General features: G+C 50.9%; 1 protein-coding gene and 1 long non-coding RNA gene across 6 annotated transcripts in view; one reads left to right on the top strand and one right to left on the bottom strand.

The window, feature by feature from the left end:
• Positions 1 to 3,952: 3,952 nt before the first annotated feature.
• LOC140608430 (uncharacterized) lies at positions 3,953 to 5,753 on the bottom strand. 2 transcript variants are annotated; one of them, XR_012010465.1, is made up of 3 exons: positions 5,635 to 5,753; positions 4,736 to 5,329; positions 4,388 to 4,581 (listed from the first exon to the last, which is right to left on the bottom strand). It is a non-coding gene; the product is annotated as an uncharacterized lncRNA (long non-coding RNA). The 2 variants fall into 2 exon arrangements; XR_012010464.1 differs by having other exon boundaries at positions 3,953 to 5,329.
• Positions 5,754 to 6,612: 859 nt separating this feature from the next.
• The window catches only part of LRCH1 (leucine rich repeats and calponin homology domain containing 1), a 212,487-nt gene continuing 200,812 nt past the window's right edge, over positions 6,613 to 18,287 (top strand). The window contains exon 1 of one of the 4 annotated variants that reach the window (XM_072783082.1): positions 6,613 to 6,984. In XM_072783082.1, the coding sequence (XP_072639183.1) occupies positions 6,666 to 6,984 (319 nt within the window). In that variant the 5' untranslated portion in view covers positions 6,613 to 6,665. The remainder of the gene's footprint in view (positions 6,985 to 18,287) is intronic. The other 3 variants (XM_072783085.1, XM_072783083.1, XM_072783086.1) reach the window with 3 other exon arrangements.

Raw genomic sequence — 18,287 nt, forward strand, 5'->3', positions numbered from 1 at the left:
CTCTGACGTAGGGGTAGTTAGGCTGTTACTGACCTTCTAACGATACGTCGGCAGGATCACCTGCTTCAACGTCACCACTGACGACAGGTGATCAAGACCACAGGGGACAAAATGCACAGATAAGGGGAGACTTCTGTATTAACAAGGCAATTGAATAATATGCCATTAAATTATAAACCAATAATACACAATATAATAAATATGTGAAATATTTAGGGAGAGTAATCATAGTAAAGCCATTATCTAATATCATCTATAATTGAATATTCATATCTTTAAAAAGCCAGTTTGCCAAAACTACATTTCTTTGTAAGTTAAAGTTCTGTTAACTGGTGCCCTTCAGTTCTTTTTTTCCGGTGGCTCGTCACCCGGTAGCTTCTTAAGAAAGATCTGACAAGAACCCAAGAGTCAGCTATTGGTCACTGACATTTTCCCCTTACAACTTATTCAAGGAGACATCAACCTAATTAAGCTAAAAAACTCTTTTTTTTTGTCACATTCAGCTTCCCATGCTGGGTGGTCCAAGCTAAGTCTTTCTCATTGGTTCTTTCAAAATGCTCTTGGGGACACCCAGGTGGACAGTCGGTTAAACATCTGACTCTTGGTTTCAGCTGAGGTCATGATGTCAGGGTCGTGAGATGGGGCCCTACGTAGGGCTTCGCGCCGAGCGTGCCATCTGCTCGAGATTCTCTCTCCCTCTCCCTCTGCCCCTCCCGCTCATGCTCTCTCTCTCGCTCTCTCTCAAATAAATAAATAAATCTTTTAAAAAACACTATACTCTCAGAAGTTCTAGGTCAGAGTGTTGTCTTCCTGCCATACTATTAGGGCTATGATATTTCACTTGTAGAATTTTAAAAACATGTTGTTTAAAAATAATTTTAAAATCACACAAAACTGGCATTTCTATCATGAGATTAAGTGTATCTATGAAACTAGAACAGAGATTAAAGTCTATTAATTCGTTCATTCACGGATAGTTCCTCTATTGTCATCCAGGGAATGGTTCTAGAAGGTAAGCTCTTTGAGAATCTTATCTTGATGGCCCAGATTTTGTGGTTTCTTTATTTAACAGGAGGTGCAGTGGAAAGGGGAATAAAATCTCCTTGGTCTAGGAGATGGAGCTCTGCTTGAGTGTGGGAGGTGACCAGGGGAAGGAGGCAGGGCAGGGCTTGGTCGCATGGTGGTAGCTGCTTTGCTCCATGAGAAGTAAAAATGAGCCCCTAGGAGGCAGTTGAGGATTTGTGTTGGCAGGTTGGAGTGGAGAGGGCAAAAAAAGCTGCATCTGGACAATAGTCAGCTGTGAAAGATTTCAAAATCTAAGGGCAGGTAATATCCTCTTTGCAGACCCATGATAAATTCTGGAAGTTCTTTGTAGGCTTTTTGATTTCACCATAAATAACTTTTAAAAAATAAATTTGAAAGCTGACTCTAGTAGCCTACCTTCTTTTTTTTTCCTCTTCCAAATAAGAATAAACTTACTTGACTGGAATTTATTATTACCATGATTTGGAAAAAAATAGGAAAGGCACAGTCTCCCATGTGCACACCCAGTCCAATATTTACATTCTATTCTTGATATTAAATACATTCAGCTTTCTGAAAAACTTGGGCCATCAGTTTTTCTCATTTTGCTAAATTCACTTTGTGATTAACCAACTGGTTTGGATCGGTGTTTTTGAAGGCTAGGAAAATCTCTTAAACATGTCCGAGATAGGAATATTGATTCTCTTCAGAGAAACTCATGTGGGTGTTACTTGTTGCCTTATAATACACAAACATCTCAGACAATATTTTTTATTGAATCATTTGGGGGAAAAAGGCCTGAGCTCTGCCCCTGATGTGCTTGAAGACAAATGAATACAACACACTCTGATCACTTCCAAATAAATATTTACTTATAAATATTTACTGATACTGTACAAAGAGAATACTTAAGTATGAGAGAGCATGTGGAGGGAATAACCAAAAAGGTTGGTGTTATGCAGGGAATATTCTTATTCTTTTTTTTTTTTTTTTTTTTTAAGAAAGAGGAAGCTGAAGCAGGGAGATTGGAGAATATTAAGGTTAAAAAGATGCGAATAAGTCCTGACTCTGGCTGCTTTTGGGGTCAAATACCTGCTGTTCCTCTACTATGGTCTCCGTGTGTTTTGCTTCAATTTTCAGGAGAGTCTAATGGGTGAACTCTCCTGTTTGGGGCTGGCTGGATCTCGTGTCAGCCCCTCTTATCTAATTAGCTATGGGTGGGGGAGTGGGTAGCAGTCAGAACTGTGAAGGACAAACGTGGGTGACCATGCCCATGTCTTTGGTAAATAGTTTGAGTTTCCCCCAGAAGAGGATTCTTCATGGGTTTCTGAGAAGATGGTATAGGCCTAATAGCCCTGCTCAAATCCATCTGCCATTCTTAAGTTCGATTCTTATAAGCTCTATTTTCCCAGCAAGAATAAAAGAATTGGGTCTTAAATATGGAAGAGTCTGGCATCTTTTCAGAGCACAGAAGTTTTTTTTTTTTTTTAATACATAGGTTCTAAAATGTTTTAATTTGTTGATGAAACTGATCACTTTTCTCCTAATAACCAATATTTTAATCTGAGAATATTTCTATGTCCTCCATTTTCTCAGTCATTCGAATCCTGTTAATTTTGTAAAAATGGGGTATCCTGGGTGGCCCAGCGGTTTAGCGCCGCCTTCAGCCCAGGGCATGATCCTGGAGACTCGGGATCGAGTCCCACGTCGGGCTTCTGGAGTGAAGCCTGCTTCTCCCACTGCCTGTGTCTCTGCCTCTCTCTGTGTGTCTCTCATGAATAAATAAATAAAATCTTTAAAAAATTTTTTTTGTGAACATGATTGGAAGGTACTAAAGATAAAGCATGAAAAAAAATCTGCTGGGTTATCCAAATAGTTTGTAAGAAATTATTAGTGGACCATCCAAAAATAAAGTTCTACAGGGACACGAGAGGGAATAAAGACTAAAATATGGTAAATTTAATGCATGAACTAGAGCTCTTGGTTGCACTAAGAGCAAACCAAATAAAATTGACTTAGGGGACCAGTAGAATGCATTACAAATATGCTGGATATCTCGTAGAAACTAAAGACACAAATCAGGAACGGTCAGAATTTTGGGTTTGGACATCATCAGGACCCTCTGATCCTCTGAGTGCCCTGTCACTTGGTCAGAAGTCCGCTTCTAGATTAGCCAGGATGACCAGCCGGGGCGACGTCATAGCACTGCTGCTATCAAACAACTGTACGTATGGAGCGGGGAGAGTGAATGGGAAGACGGTCCTGTTTCCAGAAGAAGTAGGAAGAGTATTTGATAAAACAGTGATGTCCATCTTTTTTTTGAGAAAAATAGGCAAGCAAGGCAGCAAGAGAAAATAGTTTGTCAAGTTCTTGAATATCTAAAAATAATCAAGGTCAGTTTTTTTTTTTTTTTAAATCAAGGTCAGTTTTAAGGGTCAAGTTTTTCAAGGAAAAACTTTCTCATTCAGGGACCTCATTTGAAAGACATGCCCACAAATGGCAAGCTTTCTTTTGTGCAATAGACAGGTGTATTGCTCACTCGGCCTATTGCGCAATGCTGAATTACCAATATTTCTCCTGCACTCATTACACATAAAGTACTATCTTAGACCCCGGGGTGGGAGTTACAGAGATGGGTGGGTTCCACCGGGTGGGTCCCACCCCCATGGAGTTTGCACTTTAGCAATCCGCAGAAGGAAAAGCAAACTGTAGTGACTGCGGCAACCTAACGGGAGGACTGAGCACTTGTTGAAAAACAAATCCTGAACTCCTATTCCATCATTTCCCCTAAAAAAGAATTTGTGATCTTAAAAAAAAAAAAAAAAAAAGATGCTTTCTATGATGCATCACTACAATTTGCGACCTGAACTAAATTTGCAATCTGCTAGATGTCCCCAACCCTACTGTACACACCGGTGGCAGGGACTACTTTGGTTTAGCTGAAGATATTCATTGGAAATTCTTTTTTTTTTTTTTCCATTGGAAATTCTTTGTGTCTGTTTCTAACTCACCTTTTGGAGAAAGGCCAGTAAGGAGAGGAGAAGGGGGTTAGTTTTCGAAGGTGATACAAGTGTGCTTTTATTTACTATTGTTTTTGTTTTCAAGCCTGGTTTTTATTATTTATTTTATTATTTATTTATTTTTACAAGCTATAAAAAATAGACTGCCTGCAAGCACTAAGACCATTTACAATGTGCATAAGATTCTGTGCATGAATTTGTATAAAACTGTATGAGTATTTCTGTGTGCATAATACAGAAACATTAGTTTTAAAAGAAGCTAAGAGCTTATGGAACAAAGGATAGCAATGAGAATGAGACTAGCTTAGGCGTGGAGCTGTGTCAAACGATTGTCTGAAACACAATGACAATCTATTTTTCTTTTTTTAATTGGAGTTCAATTTGCCAACATATAGCATATCAAGCCCGGTTTTTAAACGTCTGGGAGGTTGAGGGGATAATAGAGGTTGGTGAGAGAGGAGGTTTGGGGGGAGGAGGAAGCCAGCAGGTGGCGCTTGTCTCCTCCACCAGATCAGCACATTTGACTCCGCCTAGAATCCTGCAGGAAGGAAGGGCCACCGTGCATGCAGTCAACGCAAGTGACACACATCAGGTCACACCTCAGTGCCCAGGACATGAAGTCACACTTCCAGCCTGTTGCCCAGGCCATCAGCATCTTTCTGCACCACCGTCTGGGAGCCCGGCTCACCCACCTGCAGGGCTGTAGGATTTTCCCACATGCATCCTCCTGTCTCCCAGCCAAGCCGCCTGGAGTGACCCTGGTGACAGTCACCTCGCAAATGAAGTTCCTGGAGAGCTGGAGCTGCGACTTCAGAGCGAGCAGTGGGGTTTTCTCAGTCCTCAGCTGGTGGGCCCTTTGCTGCCCGTGCTGTGCCAGCCTCTGTCTGGGCAGACCGGGAACTTGCTTTCGCGTCGGTCCCCAGGTCCTTTGGGGGGCAAGCCTCAGCCGCACGGGGACACCGTGCCGGGCTCTGGGCGCAGGCCCAACCTATGCTGAGTCACCGGCTAGTCGGGGTCACCGGTTTCCTTACCTCGTCTGCACCATGCAACCTGGGGCCCGGGAGGATGGATCCCGTCCAGCACGAGAACCACCCTCATTTACAAAGTCCTTCCTTTCCGTGTCCGTCCCCTCGGCCCTCCCATCGCTCAGAAAACCTTCCACCCGACTCTGCCTTGGTCTCTTTGCCCCCGGGGTCGGGCCCAGGACTATCGGGGACGAGGGCAGCCCTACAGGTGCGAGGGTTACAATCCGCATCCAGCTCCGCCTCTGGCTGCACGGGTGTGACCTTAGACCAAACAACAAATAAGTAAAATAAAATAGATTTTTAAAAAAAAAATCTAACTTCCTCTGTAGTCTGGGGGAACCACTTTTCCTCCCACGGACTCCCTGGAATTAATGAGATGATGAACGTAGACCGCTTAGGCCGCCTTGAGTGCTCGCAGGCACCCACATGCGGGGGCGGTGGGGGGGGTGGGGGGGGTGGGGGGGGTGGGGTCTGACCCCACCGTGAAGAACGACGGCCTCTTGGGGGGGGGTAGGTGTGCGGGTCAAAGAGCCAGAGTCGTTCGCAGAATTGAGATAACCCGTCACCTCCTCGTGATGTCACTGCACTGGAACCCCCGAGGTCTGCAGCCTCGCCGGCGTCTTCTCGGAGCCCCTAGAAGCCCTCGGCCCCCGTTCTCCCCCCTACCCCCCGCCCCCCGGTACGCTGAGCAGCAAGAGGGAACCCAGAAGCGTGCGGCGCGGAGGGGAAGGTGACCCGGGGGCGGAGCCGGGGGGCGGAGCGGGGCTGGACTGACAGCTCGCAGCAGCAGGAGGAGCAGCGCGCGGCGGCGGGAGGAGGGCGCGGGGGCGGGGCCGGACTGACAGCTCGCAGCAGGAGGAGCAGCGCGGGGGCGGGGCGTGGGCGGGGCGTGGGGCGGAGCCGGGGGCGGGGCGGGGCTGGACTGACAGCTCGCCGCAGCAGGAGGAGCAGCGCGCGGCGGCGGGAGGAGGGCGCGGGGGCGGGGCGTGGGCGGAGCCTGGGGCGGGGCGTGGCTGGACTGACAGCTTGGAGCAGAAGCGCGCGGGGGCGGGGCGTGGGCGGAGCCTGGGGCCGGCGTGGGCGTGGCGTGGCTGGACTGACAGCTCGCAGCAGCAGCAGGAGCCGCGCGGGGGAGCGGCGGGGGCGGAGCCTGGGGCGGGCGGGGGCGGGGCGGGGCTGGACTGACAGCTCGCAGCAGCAGCCGGAGCCACGCGGGGGCGGGGCGGGGGCGGAGCCTGGGGCGGGCGGGGGCGGGGCGGGGCTGGACTGACAGCTCGCAGCAGGAGGAGCCGCGCGCGGCGGCGGGAGGAGGGCGCAGGCCGGGCGGAGACACATGCGCGCTGCCGGCCGCCGCCGCCGCCGCCGCCGCAGTCCTCGGCTTCCCGGGGACAGGAAGCCTCGGAGCCCGAGCCCGCCGAGCCCGCCGCCCCCGCCGCCCCGCGGCCCGCGCGCCCGCCGCCCCGCCCTCCGGTCCGGCAGGATCCCTCGCCGCGGGGCCCTGCGGGGGCCCGGCCCGCACCGCAGCCTCCGGGTCCCGGGGCCCGGCTGCGACCCCCCCGCAGCAGCGGCGGGGCGGGGTGGGGGGGCCCGCGGGAAGATGGCGACGCCGGGGAGCGAACCCCAGGCTTTCGTCCCTGCCCTGTCCGCCGCTGCGCTGCACCCTCAGCATCACGCCCACCAGCAGCACCAGCACCAGCACCAGCAGCACCACGGAGGCACCGCCGCGGGCAGCGGGGTCGCGGGCGGCGGCGGCGGCGGCGGCGGCGGCGGCTTCAACCTGCCCTTGAACCGGGGGCTGGAGCGCGCGCTGGAGGAAGCGGCCAATTCCGGGGGGCTGAACCTCAGCGCCCGGAAACTGAAGGAATTTCCCAGGACCGCGGCCCCGGGGCACGACCTCTCGGACACGGTGCAGGCAGGTGAGGAGGGCCGAGCGGTGGCCGGCGGTCGCGCCCTCGCCCGGGGGGGTCGGGGGCGCGCGTGGGCGCGGGGAGGCGGCGGCGCAGCGCGCGGGGGGCTGGGGTGCGGCGTCCGCGGGCGCGCGGGCCTCGGGGTCCCCCCCCCCCACCGCGGCGGCCCGGGCCGGGCCTGAGGCTTCCGACCCCGCGAGCCCGGGGTTCGCGCCAGGCGTCGCCCGCCGGGACGGGGACACCCAGACAAAGGGGGCGCCCCCGGGGCCGACCCCGAGGGCAGCGGGCGGTGCAGCCGGGGCCCCGCGACCTCCGGGGCGGCGGGCGGCGGGCGGCGGGCGGGGGCCGGGCTTCCTCTTCCTTCCAGCCAGCCCGGGGCGCAGCCCCCCCGCCCCAACCCCAACCCCAACCCCTACCCCGGGCCCGGCTCCCGCGTCCGTCCTGCGCCCGACGCCCCCGAGGGCTCGGTGACCCGATCCTTGCGGGGGGGGCGGGAGGGGACGGCTCGGGGCAGTAAAGGCAAAGCCATTAAAGTGAGCCGGTTCTGCTGCGTGAGCCCGGCAAGTTGCGACTCGCGCCCGGGAGCGCGGCTCCCGAGTCCTGCCCTGCGTTGCCCTGTTCCCGAGACGTCTGCTCGCTCCCGAGGGCTGGGGCTGCAGCAGGGGACCTCTGCACGGGAAGGAGGGGCTGGGGCCTTGGGACCCCTGCAGGACGTGCCTGCGGTTCAGCTCCCCACCCCCACCCCAGCAGCTCCCCACCCCAGCAGCTCCCCCCCACCCCATCAGCTCCCCACCCCAGCAGCTCCCCCACCCTCCCACCCCATCGGCTCCCCCACCCCCCACCTCATCAGCTCCCCCACCCCCCTATCTCATGAGCTCCCCCACCCCCTACCCCATCAGCTCCCCACCCCATCAGCTCCCCCACCCCCACCCCATCAGCTCCCCACCCCATCAGCTCCCCCACCCCCACCCCATCAGCTCCCCACCCCATCAGCTCCCCCACCCCCACCCCATCAGCTCCCCACCCCATCAGCTCCCCCCCACCCCATCAGCACTCCCCCCCCCCCCCCCCCCCCCCCCCCGCCCCCGGGGAGGGTTGGCAGCTCGGGGAGGGCGCCCAGCCTTTCCCCACACACAGTGGGTGTCCTGCTTTGGGAACCACTGCCCAGACCTCCTGGCTGTCATCACCTCCCGGGCTCAGATGGCTGAGTGGCTAAAGTCTCAGCTCCAGAGCTCCCAGTTTGGAGAAGTAGGGGTGGGGGTGGGGGTGGGGGTGGGGAAGGGAGCAAGGCTTTTTTGGAGCTAGGTCTCCAGTGCTTTTTGTTTCCCACTTCAATCCGGTAAACATTTATGGAGCGACCTAATGAGTATTTGAAAAGAGTTCCAAGTTCACTGGAGGCAAAAAAGGGCTTCTCCAGGGTCATTAAACTTTGCGACTTGTTTGAGGGATCATCAGGCATCGCCGAAAAAGAGGGAGTTTCCAGAGTTGAGCTCTCAGCAGCTGGGGAGTCTCTTCCTTAGGACCTCTTAGTTACATTTTCTCAAGGGGAAGTTATTCCAAGAATTGCCTGAATCATTAACTTAAAAAAAATCTGTTGTTAAGTCCTGGTTCCCGTTTGCCCTAGAATATACCAGGGAGTCTGGAAGGATTGAATATGACTGCAGAAAAGCTGGCATGACCAGTAATATGTGTTTGCACCGTCTGCAGGGGGGTTTGAAGGTTGTGTGTCCACTTCAGTTGTGCAGATGTTTATTCCCAAAGTTGAGTGAACTTGGTGTGTCTGCCGTGTCAGCATTTCTTTGAGACACGTGCTTTTAAAAGCAGGGACCACCTTTTCCAGCTAGGACATTGCCGTGTGAGATACATGCCCAGCAGCGTCCTCATTCTCCTCTCTTGCTCCCTTGTGGTGGTGGACGTCAGTGGTGAGTTTGGCCAGATTGTAATTACAGCCCTCCCTTGCACACGTTTAATGTTCAGAAAATTCTAGCTAGTTAACACTCAACTTAACATTAATTTCCCAACAACAGCAGCAACAACAACAGAAAGCAATGTGAGTTTTGGGATGGGGCATGTCAGCAAAGTTGGTAGCAGTTTGGGACAACCTGGAAAAGGTAAAGCGTGTTCAAGGTAACCAGCTATTTCATGTGAAATGTGAGCGCCCCGACGTGTTCAGGGGTTGCTTCCTCAAAACATCTTTGCCTCAGGTCAAACGCTGGCTATAGACCAAATGTAGTCTGCCCTTTTTGTTCTTTTTTTTTTTTTTTTTTAAGGATTTTATTTATTTACTCATGAGAGACACAGAGAGAGAGAGAGAAAGAGGCAGAGACACAGGCAGATGGAGAAGCAGGCTCGATTGTGGGACTCGATCCCGGGTCTCCAGGATCACACCCTGGGCCAAAGGCAGCACTAAACCGCTGGGCCACTGGGGCTACCCTTTATTTTTTTTTTTTTTAAGATTTTATTTATTTATTCATGATAGACATAGAGAGAGAGAGAGCGCGAGCAAGCGAGAGGCAGAGACACAGGCAGAGGGAGAAGCAGGCTCCATGCAAGGAGCCCGACACGGGACTTGATCCTGGGACTCCAGGATCACGCCCTGGGCCAAAGGCAGGCGCCAAACTGCTGAGCCACCCAGGGATCCCCCTCTGCCCTTTGTTCTAAAGAAATATTTGCTGCTCACTGTTCTTTATTTGGAAGAGCAAAAATGAAAATAAAGCAAGAGTTAAAATCACCCCCAGTTTGCGCAGCGTTGACATTTCCTGCAGGTCAAGAGTTCTAGCAGGGCGTGAGTGGTAAGACGTACACTGAAGGTTGTGGTTTCTGCGAACGCAGAAACAGGCCGAGGGCCGCTCCGTAGATGTCTAAGCTCTGTCACCAGAGGCATACATAATTTTCACAGGAAAACAACTCGCAGGCCCTCCCTTTGGGCCTATTGCGTTGCTCATATTTGAGTCAAAACGATGTTGTTGTCGGGGTGCAGTCTTTCTCGCAGGTGAGCAGGGGAAAGAAAGGCCGACCCGTGCAGGTGTGGTGGCACAGGTGACGCTGGCTGAACGGGAGAAGCGTGAACAAGAGAGCCACGCTTAGCCCTTGGTGTGGGCACCGTGCGGCGTGCCAGGTATTTTATCTGCATTATCCCGCCCCGTCCTCCCCGGCAGCCCATTCGTATCCTCATTTACGGTTGGGGACATGGCAGTTGAGAGAGGTCAGGTCCTATGTATGCTCAAGACGTACCCCTGCTTAGATGGTGGGCTAGTGATTGGCCCCGGAGTTTCACTTTGGCTTCTATGTTCTTGACCATTTTCCTGTGAAGCAGAGAAGGCGTGGAGAGGAGCAGGATCGGGGAGGGTGTTTGGAGGCTCATTCAGCCAACATCCGCTCCACGAGGACCTGCCAAGTCCTGCCGAGCGCCAGGCACTGTGCAAGGCACCGGGGGTGCAGCAGTGACCATCAGAGGACCCCTGTACCCCTGCGTATGGAGTTCCCATTCTGTTTGGAGACGGATGGGGAGAGAAATGAGGACACTGATTTTGCAGAATGAGTTGGAAGATTTACAATATAAATATAACATCTTTGTTTTAGAAAAACAAGATGCAGCCCCGATTTCAGGTAACTCAAGGTGGCTTGTAACAATGAGAGCACAAAGGACGACTAGTGATAAATATAAACCGAAGTGCAAAATTCGTCTTGATAAAAAGAAGTACATGGACACGTGCATCAGGAAAGCAAACTTTTTTTTTCCTCGTGCTGACTTACTGCGTCATTTTGGGAAGAAGTTGAAGGTGGTGTGGGATATGACTGAGATAAAGCAAACTGATAAGAGGAGTAAGGGAAGTGTCTCAGATTGATTGTAGGAGGTGCTAGGAAAAAACAAGAAAACGAAGCCCTTGGACTTGATGGGTAGACAGTTGGTGAAAACCGGTCTCCTTGAGGAGAGGGTGGAGGGGCACTTGGGTGGCCCAGTTAGTTAAGCGTGTGACTTCAGCTCAGGTCATGATCTCAGGGTCCTGGGATTGAGTCTCACATCAGGCTCCCTGCTCAGCGGGGAGTCTGTTTGTCCCTCGGCCCCTCTCCTGGCTTGTTCTCTCTCTCTCTCTCTCTCATAAATAAAATCTCCAAAAAAAAAAAAAAAAAGGGAGAGGCTAGAATATATCATGGCACTATGTTTTTGAGGTGGCTGCAAGCAGGAAAGATTATGGGAAATGAAGAGCCTACTCGGGCCGGAATATAGAAGTCTGGCATAAAAAATGCTCACTTTGGTCCCATATGTGTATGTGCCTGTGTAGAATGTATAGGACACTGCAAGGTGAAGATAAAGTAGGAATGCACGAGAAGGTAATAGTTCAGGGAGTCACAGGAGCCTCAAAGCAGGTCAAGGGGAGATGCTGAATAATACAGATACTGTCCGTGAAATTCAGAAGAAAAGGTCTTTGCAATTAAGCTGTTTAGGAAAGACTTTCACAGCATAGGTGGGGGGTGGGGGTGGAGGGGGTCAGATCTTATAGGATGGATTAGTTCTGGAAAGAAGTGCCCAGGAACTTCTGTGCTTGGCAAGATGTTTCCGAGATGGGGAGTGAGAACCTGAAGGCCTGAGATGTGTAAATACAACAGAAGGAGAGGGGCACTGGGGTGGCTCAGCCCGTTGAAGCGCCTGCCTTCAGCTCAGGTCATGATCTCCAGGTCCTGAGATCGAGTCCCACATCGGGCTCCCTGCTCCGCAGGGGTGTCTGCTTCTCCCTCTCCCTCTGCTTCTGCACCTGCTCGTGCCCTCGCTCTCTCATGATAAATACATAAATAAAAATAACTAACTAACTAACTAACTAAATAAATAAATAAACAAAATCTTTAAATGATGAAACCGAAAGAGAGGGCATTTAAGCCTGTGCATCTCTCTGGTCATCTCCTCCGGGCCCACTCTCACCATGTAATGATGTCACAGAGAGCAAGGCTCTTAGGACCTTTTATTTGAGGACTCTGGAGATGGTGGCCGAGGCCTGGGATTTGTCAGCCTGTGGGACTAACACCCTAGTGTGTCTGAGCTCTCTCTTTTAAGCGTCTATGCAGATTCAAAGACTCTTTGAGATTTGTGGGTGGGCTGCCCTGCTGAGTGCGGGCCTCCCCACCCCACTCCCATACTGTAGCAGCTGAGTCCTTGGGATACTAGCGCTCTCTAGTCGTCAGAATTCATACAGGACTTGATAAAGCAATCTGTGTATTCTCAGAAACATGTGCTGCTCCATAAATTTGGCCACAGAGATGATTCATTACTAACGTGACGAAACGCTTGACATCACGTGGCTTCTTAAAACTCGTGTTCTTTTATAGTTAGGTGTAGTTTCAGATGATTTTTCTGCTGTTGAATTAAATTTGTTCATTATTGCTGTAACATTCATCGTGGTCGTCACTATCGGACACGTGTCCGTATGTATTACGTGTATCTTAAATACTTTTCCGTTCATAAATCATCAGTCACAGCCTTGCCTTCTGTATTATTATTATTATTATTATTTTTTCCTCCTGTTGATCAGTTCCTTCCTTGTTAAGGTGCAGATGACTTCTAATGGTGAAAGCTTTCAGGGCATCTAAAACTCCATTTACGTGGTGGCTCAGGATCAAGTCCAGATGCGCTCTTCTGTGTGACTGCGTATGGCCGAAACAGTCTCCCCAAACACACTGCTATTCTCAGCGCTTGCATTATAGGCCACTCTTCATTGAAGGGGCAGGAACACACTAATCAAGTTTCTAGAATAATAGCATACAATTATAGGCCACAAAACCTCGGGGAATTTTTGGTCTGTCCCGGTTTATAAAGAAACAGCCCAGGGTTTGGCCTTCATCATCGAAATGACTCTACTCGATAGTTGGTCAGTCGCTGTGACATCTTATTTGATTTGGTGAGTGTAGGTCATTAGGCCAAAATTTGGCACACCCCACTATTTAGTTATTTTTAAGATTTTATTTACTTATTCATGAGAGACACACAGAGAGAAGCAGAGACACAGGCGGAGGGAGAAGCAGGCTCCCTGTGAAGACGGACAGACGCTCAACCACTGAGCCACCCAGCTGTCCTACAGCCCTGCCCCCCGTTTAAAATTTACTTAAATTATTAACTAAAACTTTTTTTTTTTTTTGAGTTCCATTTCAAACTTAAATTTTTTCGTGCCTTGGTTTGGTAAATTCTTTGGTGGTAAGCACTTAAAGGGTAGATACCTTCTGGAGTCTGTGTTAATGTTTATCAGCTCAGAGGTCAATTTTCTTTGACTCTTGTTCTGATGTGTATAGACTTTTTCTGTCCTGTTACTCAACTTCATCATTGCTTGTTTATTTTATTTATTTTTTTTCATTGCTTGTTTTTAAGCTTGGGGTTTTTCCCCCTCTTTGTATGTATTTTTCTCTTTTTCCCTTTATTATCTATAAAAATATACGTAAGTACAAAAATATGCAAAATACAGGAATATACATAAAAGTATAGTTAGGTAGGTGGATAGGTAGATGATGGATGTTTTGTGTTCATAGGGGCAGCATTGACTCGTTTCATCTCTCTCCACAGTCACCCCACACCCCCAGGAACGTACAGATTATGTTTTCCCAGAGACTTGGTAATATAAATGAAAGAAATGCGATTAACTCTATCTCAGGTGGCTGCGGGTTCATCAGGCCACAAAACTTGAACTCTTGTCTAAGCCTCATAAAAACCTGTTTGTGACACTACTTTCCAGATAGGGTTTAGTTTCTTGGAAAATTAGTCCTCTGCCTTAGAGAGACATCAGGGGAAACTACCCTGGGCTTAGTTCTCTGGGAATGCTACCAATTTGTGAACTCTCGCGGTGATTGAGTCAGTTGTTGGGATTAGGGTAATTTGGTGTTAATTGCAGAGATTACATCAAATTATAGTACATAATCTATCATAAAAGGTTTAAGGATATAAAGCACAAAACTGACCGTATTTACATATTTTATGCCTTTATTTGCACGTAACCTATAGGAAGCCTAGAGGCTTCTATTATTGATAACTCCTGGTTTTTGTTGCTGTTGTTGCATGAAAATTAATTCTAGAATTTGCAGTTACTGTGATATTTCAGATAGGTTTTTATATATATATATATATATATGATGTAGATTGTTTAACCAAAAGAAGAAAAAAAAAAAAGAAAAGCAAGCAAGCAAAAAAAAAACAAAAAACAAAAACAAAAAAAACAAAAAAAAAAGGACAGGATTCCAAGTAAGCCTTAGTTCAGGAAAACTAGGTCTACCCCTTAGAGGCAGGCCGAAGCACGCCTGTGTTTTCTTCATCTTAATTTAGGAGTTCAGTAGTATTGCTTCCATATACTGTAGTAAGAAGTCATGCATTTGGAAACCATCTGTTCCCACAAAGTAATTCAAAAATAAAGTGAGATTGTTTACATGAACAGAAAGTTGACAAACTGTGAGAATTTGGCTTCTCTTGCTTACTCCGGCAATGCAATAGCAGGGAAATGCCTTTCTAATCAGATTGCTGTCTGTGTTCATAGTTTTTTCCCCCAAACATATCCCCCTTTTCCCGGCCACAGAGGAGGATTAGGTGGGGTGGAGGTAGTGGTGAAAAACCCCCCGAATTACAGCCCAACGAGGTTTGATTTCCATAACAGAAATGTTTTCTGTTTTTGCAGGATGGGAAGTTATTGCTCCTCTTAATATGCTGCTGGGTTACCGTTCCTGAAACTCTTCCGGGACATTTTTGTCACCAGCATCAGGCTCTATGGGTTTGGGGTCTTCGTTGATGTTTGCTTCACTTCCCTGAGCTGTGTTTCCTCTGTCGTTTTGCCAGAGAGGAGGCCCCGAGACCTTGAGAGATCAGTAGGGCCCAGGGAGTCTTGAGTCCCCTCTTCGCTGTGTCCCCGAATGGGCACAAAGGGACCCCATCTCAGCCTTTTGAATCCTCTGGTTTCTTCTGTGGCCCTGCTTTCGACAGCGGAGCCCTGCAGGGCAAGATCTGGCGTTGGGCACACGATGTGTCCCTCTGTTACTCCCTCGTGCTCTTGGGGTCGATGCCGCCCAGTGGCATCGGCCCGTCCGGCCTGGTTCTGTCGGCCCCGCTCTGATGCGACCCGGTATGTCCACAGGCCATGGTGACACGTCCAAAGAAGGGTGTCAGCCGCAGGCTGTCGGGCCTGGCTTTCCTGTGCGTCGCCTTCCTTTCTCTTTTCGGGCTCATGTCCCTTGCCCCCCCCCCCCCCCCACCGCCCTGTAGGAGGCCCCTTCCCGGTCCTGCTGCAAACACACAGCCCCCCGCCGCCCTCCGGGGGCCCAGGCCTGACTCCCGCACGGCCTCGAGGCACCTTTGCTGTGCTTCTGATGGCACTTCAGGTCAGTTAGGAGGGTCTTCCTTCTCTGGTGCTGCCCCGAAGGTGTGGCCAGGCGGGGTTTCTGCCCTTGTAGACGCGCCCACACCCGTGCACTGCCGTCTGCCCGTCCTGCTCACGGCCCATTCGGGCCCCGGCTTGCGCCCCATCGCCTCGGCTCTGAGCAGACGGGCCCCGAGCAAGCGGTGGGTGCCTACAGGGTACGAGTCATAGGTGCTCAGGAGGGTGATTGTGAAGACAGCGACTGTAACGACGCCAGAGCAGCATCCGGGGCTCTCCCCGGGCCCGTGTGGCGCCCCAGGCCCTACGTGCGCACCCCGGGTTCCGGATGCCTAGTAGAAGTATCGCCTCATTTACTTCTTGCCAGGTGTTCTAACCATGGTAGGAACTCCCCAGCCCCCCACTCTTCCAGCTGCTGCTTGGGTTCCACCCAACCTCCTGACACCTCTGGTCCCAGTTCACCCGCTTCCGAAATGCCTTTCCTGACTCCTGCGGCCTGAAGACGGAGGAAGCATCCATTGGCGTCCCTCCTTCATTGCAGGACTGAGGACCCGAGGCCCGAGAGCTGATGCCATCTGACGGACGTCACACAGCAGGGTGGCGGGTCGGGTCCCGAGCCAGAGTCTCACAGCCTCACGCGGGCGGCTGTTTCTGTGGAGCCCAGAGCCCCCCCAACCCGGAGCCTGGATGGAAGACCTCCCTCCCTCCCTAGGCCTCAGGTCACGCTCTCCCAGGCAGCCCTGTGGCTGGTCCCCAAAAGAACACGTCCTGTGAAACCTTTAACAATCGCATACGGTCTAAGGCCGGGGAGTGTAAGATAGAAAACCAACAACGGTCACAGGTTAAACGTGTTAGCGCAGGACTTTACTGCGTGTGGTTTGAGGGACGTGCGCGGGCCCCGGGTAGACTGGATCCCGAGTGCTGGGGGCGGCGTGGCGGGCGGCCCTGGCCTACACGCTGGAGTCCCACCGCCGGCTTTCGCTGCCGTGTTTTTCTTGAAATACGTTTTCCTTTGGAAATAAAGCAGTAAGTGGTGGTTTGGTTCTCCCGCCAGCCCGCTGTTGAACCCTGGCAGAGCCGGGCCTCGTATTAATGGTGGTTTCTTATGGTTTCCGTGGAAAAAAATGCAGCCTTCAGCTGTAACATGAAATTGTGAATCTGGAGGTCTTGGGGGAGGGCTTCCCTCCCCGCCTCCCCGCCTCTGGGGCCCCTGGCCAGCGGGCGTCCCTTCCCACTGGGACGGGGAGCGGGGGTCGGCGAGGGTCACAGGTGGGCTCAGGGACTCGCGGAGGCCTCCCGGCCCGGCTGAGGGAGCCAGGCGAGGGACTGAAACCCTTCTCCATGTAATTTTTATTTTTATTTTTTTAATATTTATTTATTTATTTTTAAAGACTTACTTATTTATTCATTCAGAGAGAGAGAGAGGCAGAGACCCAGGCAGAGGGAGAAGCAGGCTCCATGCAGGGAGCCCGATGTAGGACTCGATCCCGGGACTCCAGGACCACACCCTGGGCTGCAGGCGGTGCTAAACTGCCGAGCCACCCGGGCTGCCCTGTGTGTAATTTTTAAATGCTTTAAATATCACCTCCTCAGTTTATTACTCTTAGAATTTGAAGCAAGTTCCTGAATCTCACGCAGCTTCAGGTTCGTCATTTGTTAGACGTGAAAATGCTCTTTACCCTCAGGGCCGTGGCGGTTCCCGAGGGAAGGTGCAGGACCCAGAGCTGAGCTCGGGTCTGGCGAACAGTGAGGGACCGTAGGTACCGCCTGGCCTCGGGGTCCCCTACGATGATGTCATGGTTTCCTTCGGTAAAATGAATCGTGGGAAGCTGTGGCACAGGATTAGAGCATCGTGCCGTGACTGGTGTCCCTGGTCTTAGTCTGGGCTCCACCGGGAGGGGACTGGAACTTCACCTCCCTGTACCTCAGGTCCCTCAGCAAGAAATGGGGAATAATCATCAGAGGATTGTTGCGAGGAGTAAACGAATATCCGTGGAAAGTGCTTAGTTCAATGCCTGGCGTTGACCTTGCCCATGATTATTTATACTCCATTATCTTTAGACAAGGGATTCAGTCATCTAAAGCACACAAAGACTAAATTCCTGGAAGTGTGGCGACATCGTGAAGTGACTTGAATACCCAGAAAGCTTGAGCCTCCACGCTTTCGCCATGTGCCAGCCTCACTGATACTCTGGGACAGTCTTCGGAAGACGGTGGAGTAGGTGGTATTTGTTATTCCGGCTCTAAATAGTCCGAGCTAAATTACACGTGAGGAAGCCCCGCCTTTCCCTGGGTTGTGTTGCTAGTGGGTGGGTTGAGCCAGGACCAGGTCTTCTGAGTTTTTATGTCCTTTCCATTCGGTCTTTGATATAACTGTGTTCTTAGGTCTGATTTGATCTTACCAGGTCAGAGAAATCCCGAGGGGGACAGGCTGATGAGAAGAATGAGTTCAGGATGCTCCCAGCGAAGGATGGGGGACCCTATTTCGGTGCCACGCTACGGTATTGAGGCCAAGAGTTTAGGGACCAAGGCTTGTTTTCGGCCTCAGGGTGAGAAGGGTGGGAAATTGAGAGGGAGGCCTCAGGTTTGTCATTTGTTAGACGTGAAAATGCTCTTTATTCCTTACTATGAGAAACGAATACAAGACCCATTGGGTGAGTGAGCATGTAGTTGTTTACTTTCTAGAACATTCTCTTTGTAGTACAAGTATTTATATTCTGTAAATTGTTTTATTAAGTAATAATCATTGATTTGATTTCTGAAAATGTATTTTATTTTGCGTACAGATCCTCCAATACATTAATTAATTGCTTTCGCAATCTTACAAATGAGATTGAACAGCAGCCCATTTTGGCTAAAATGGCAGCACGGCTTATGGCTAAGTAACCAAAATTTTTTGTGTTGATGCAAATTGATCCAATTCAAAGGAATCTGATTGTGCAATTGAAGGCAGATAGATACCTCTTTGTG

The sequence above is a fragment of the Canis lupus genome, chromosome 17, assembly GCF_048164855.1.
Source record: "Canis lupus baileyi chromosome 17, mCanLup2.hap1, whole genome shotgun sequence".
In the NCBI taxonomy this organism is placed as follows: Eukaryota; Metazoa; Chordata; class Mammalia; order Carnivora; family Canidae; genus Canis; species Canis lupus.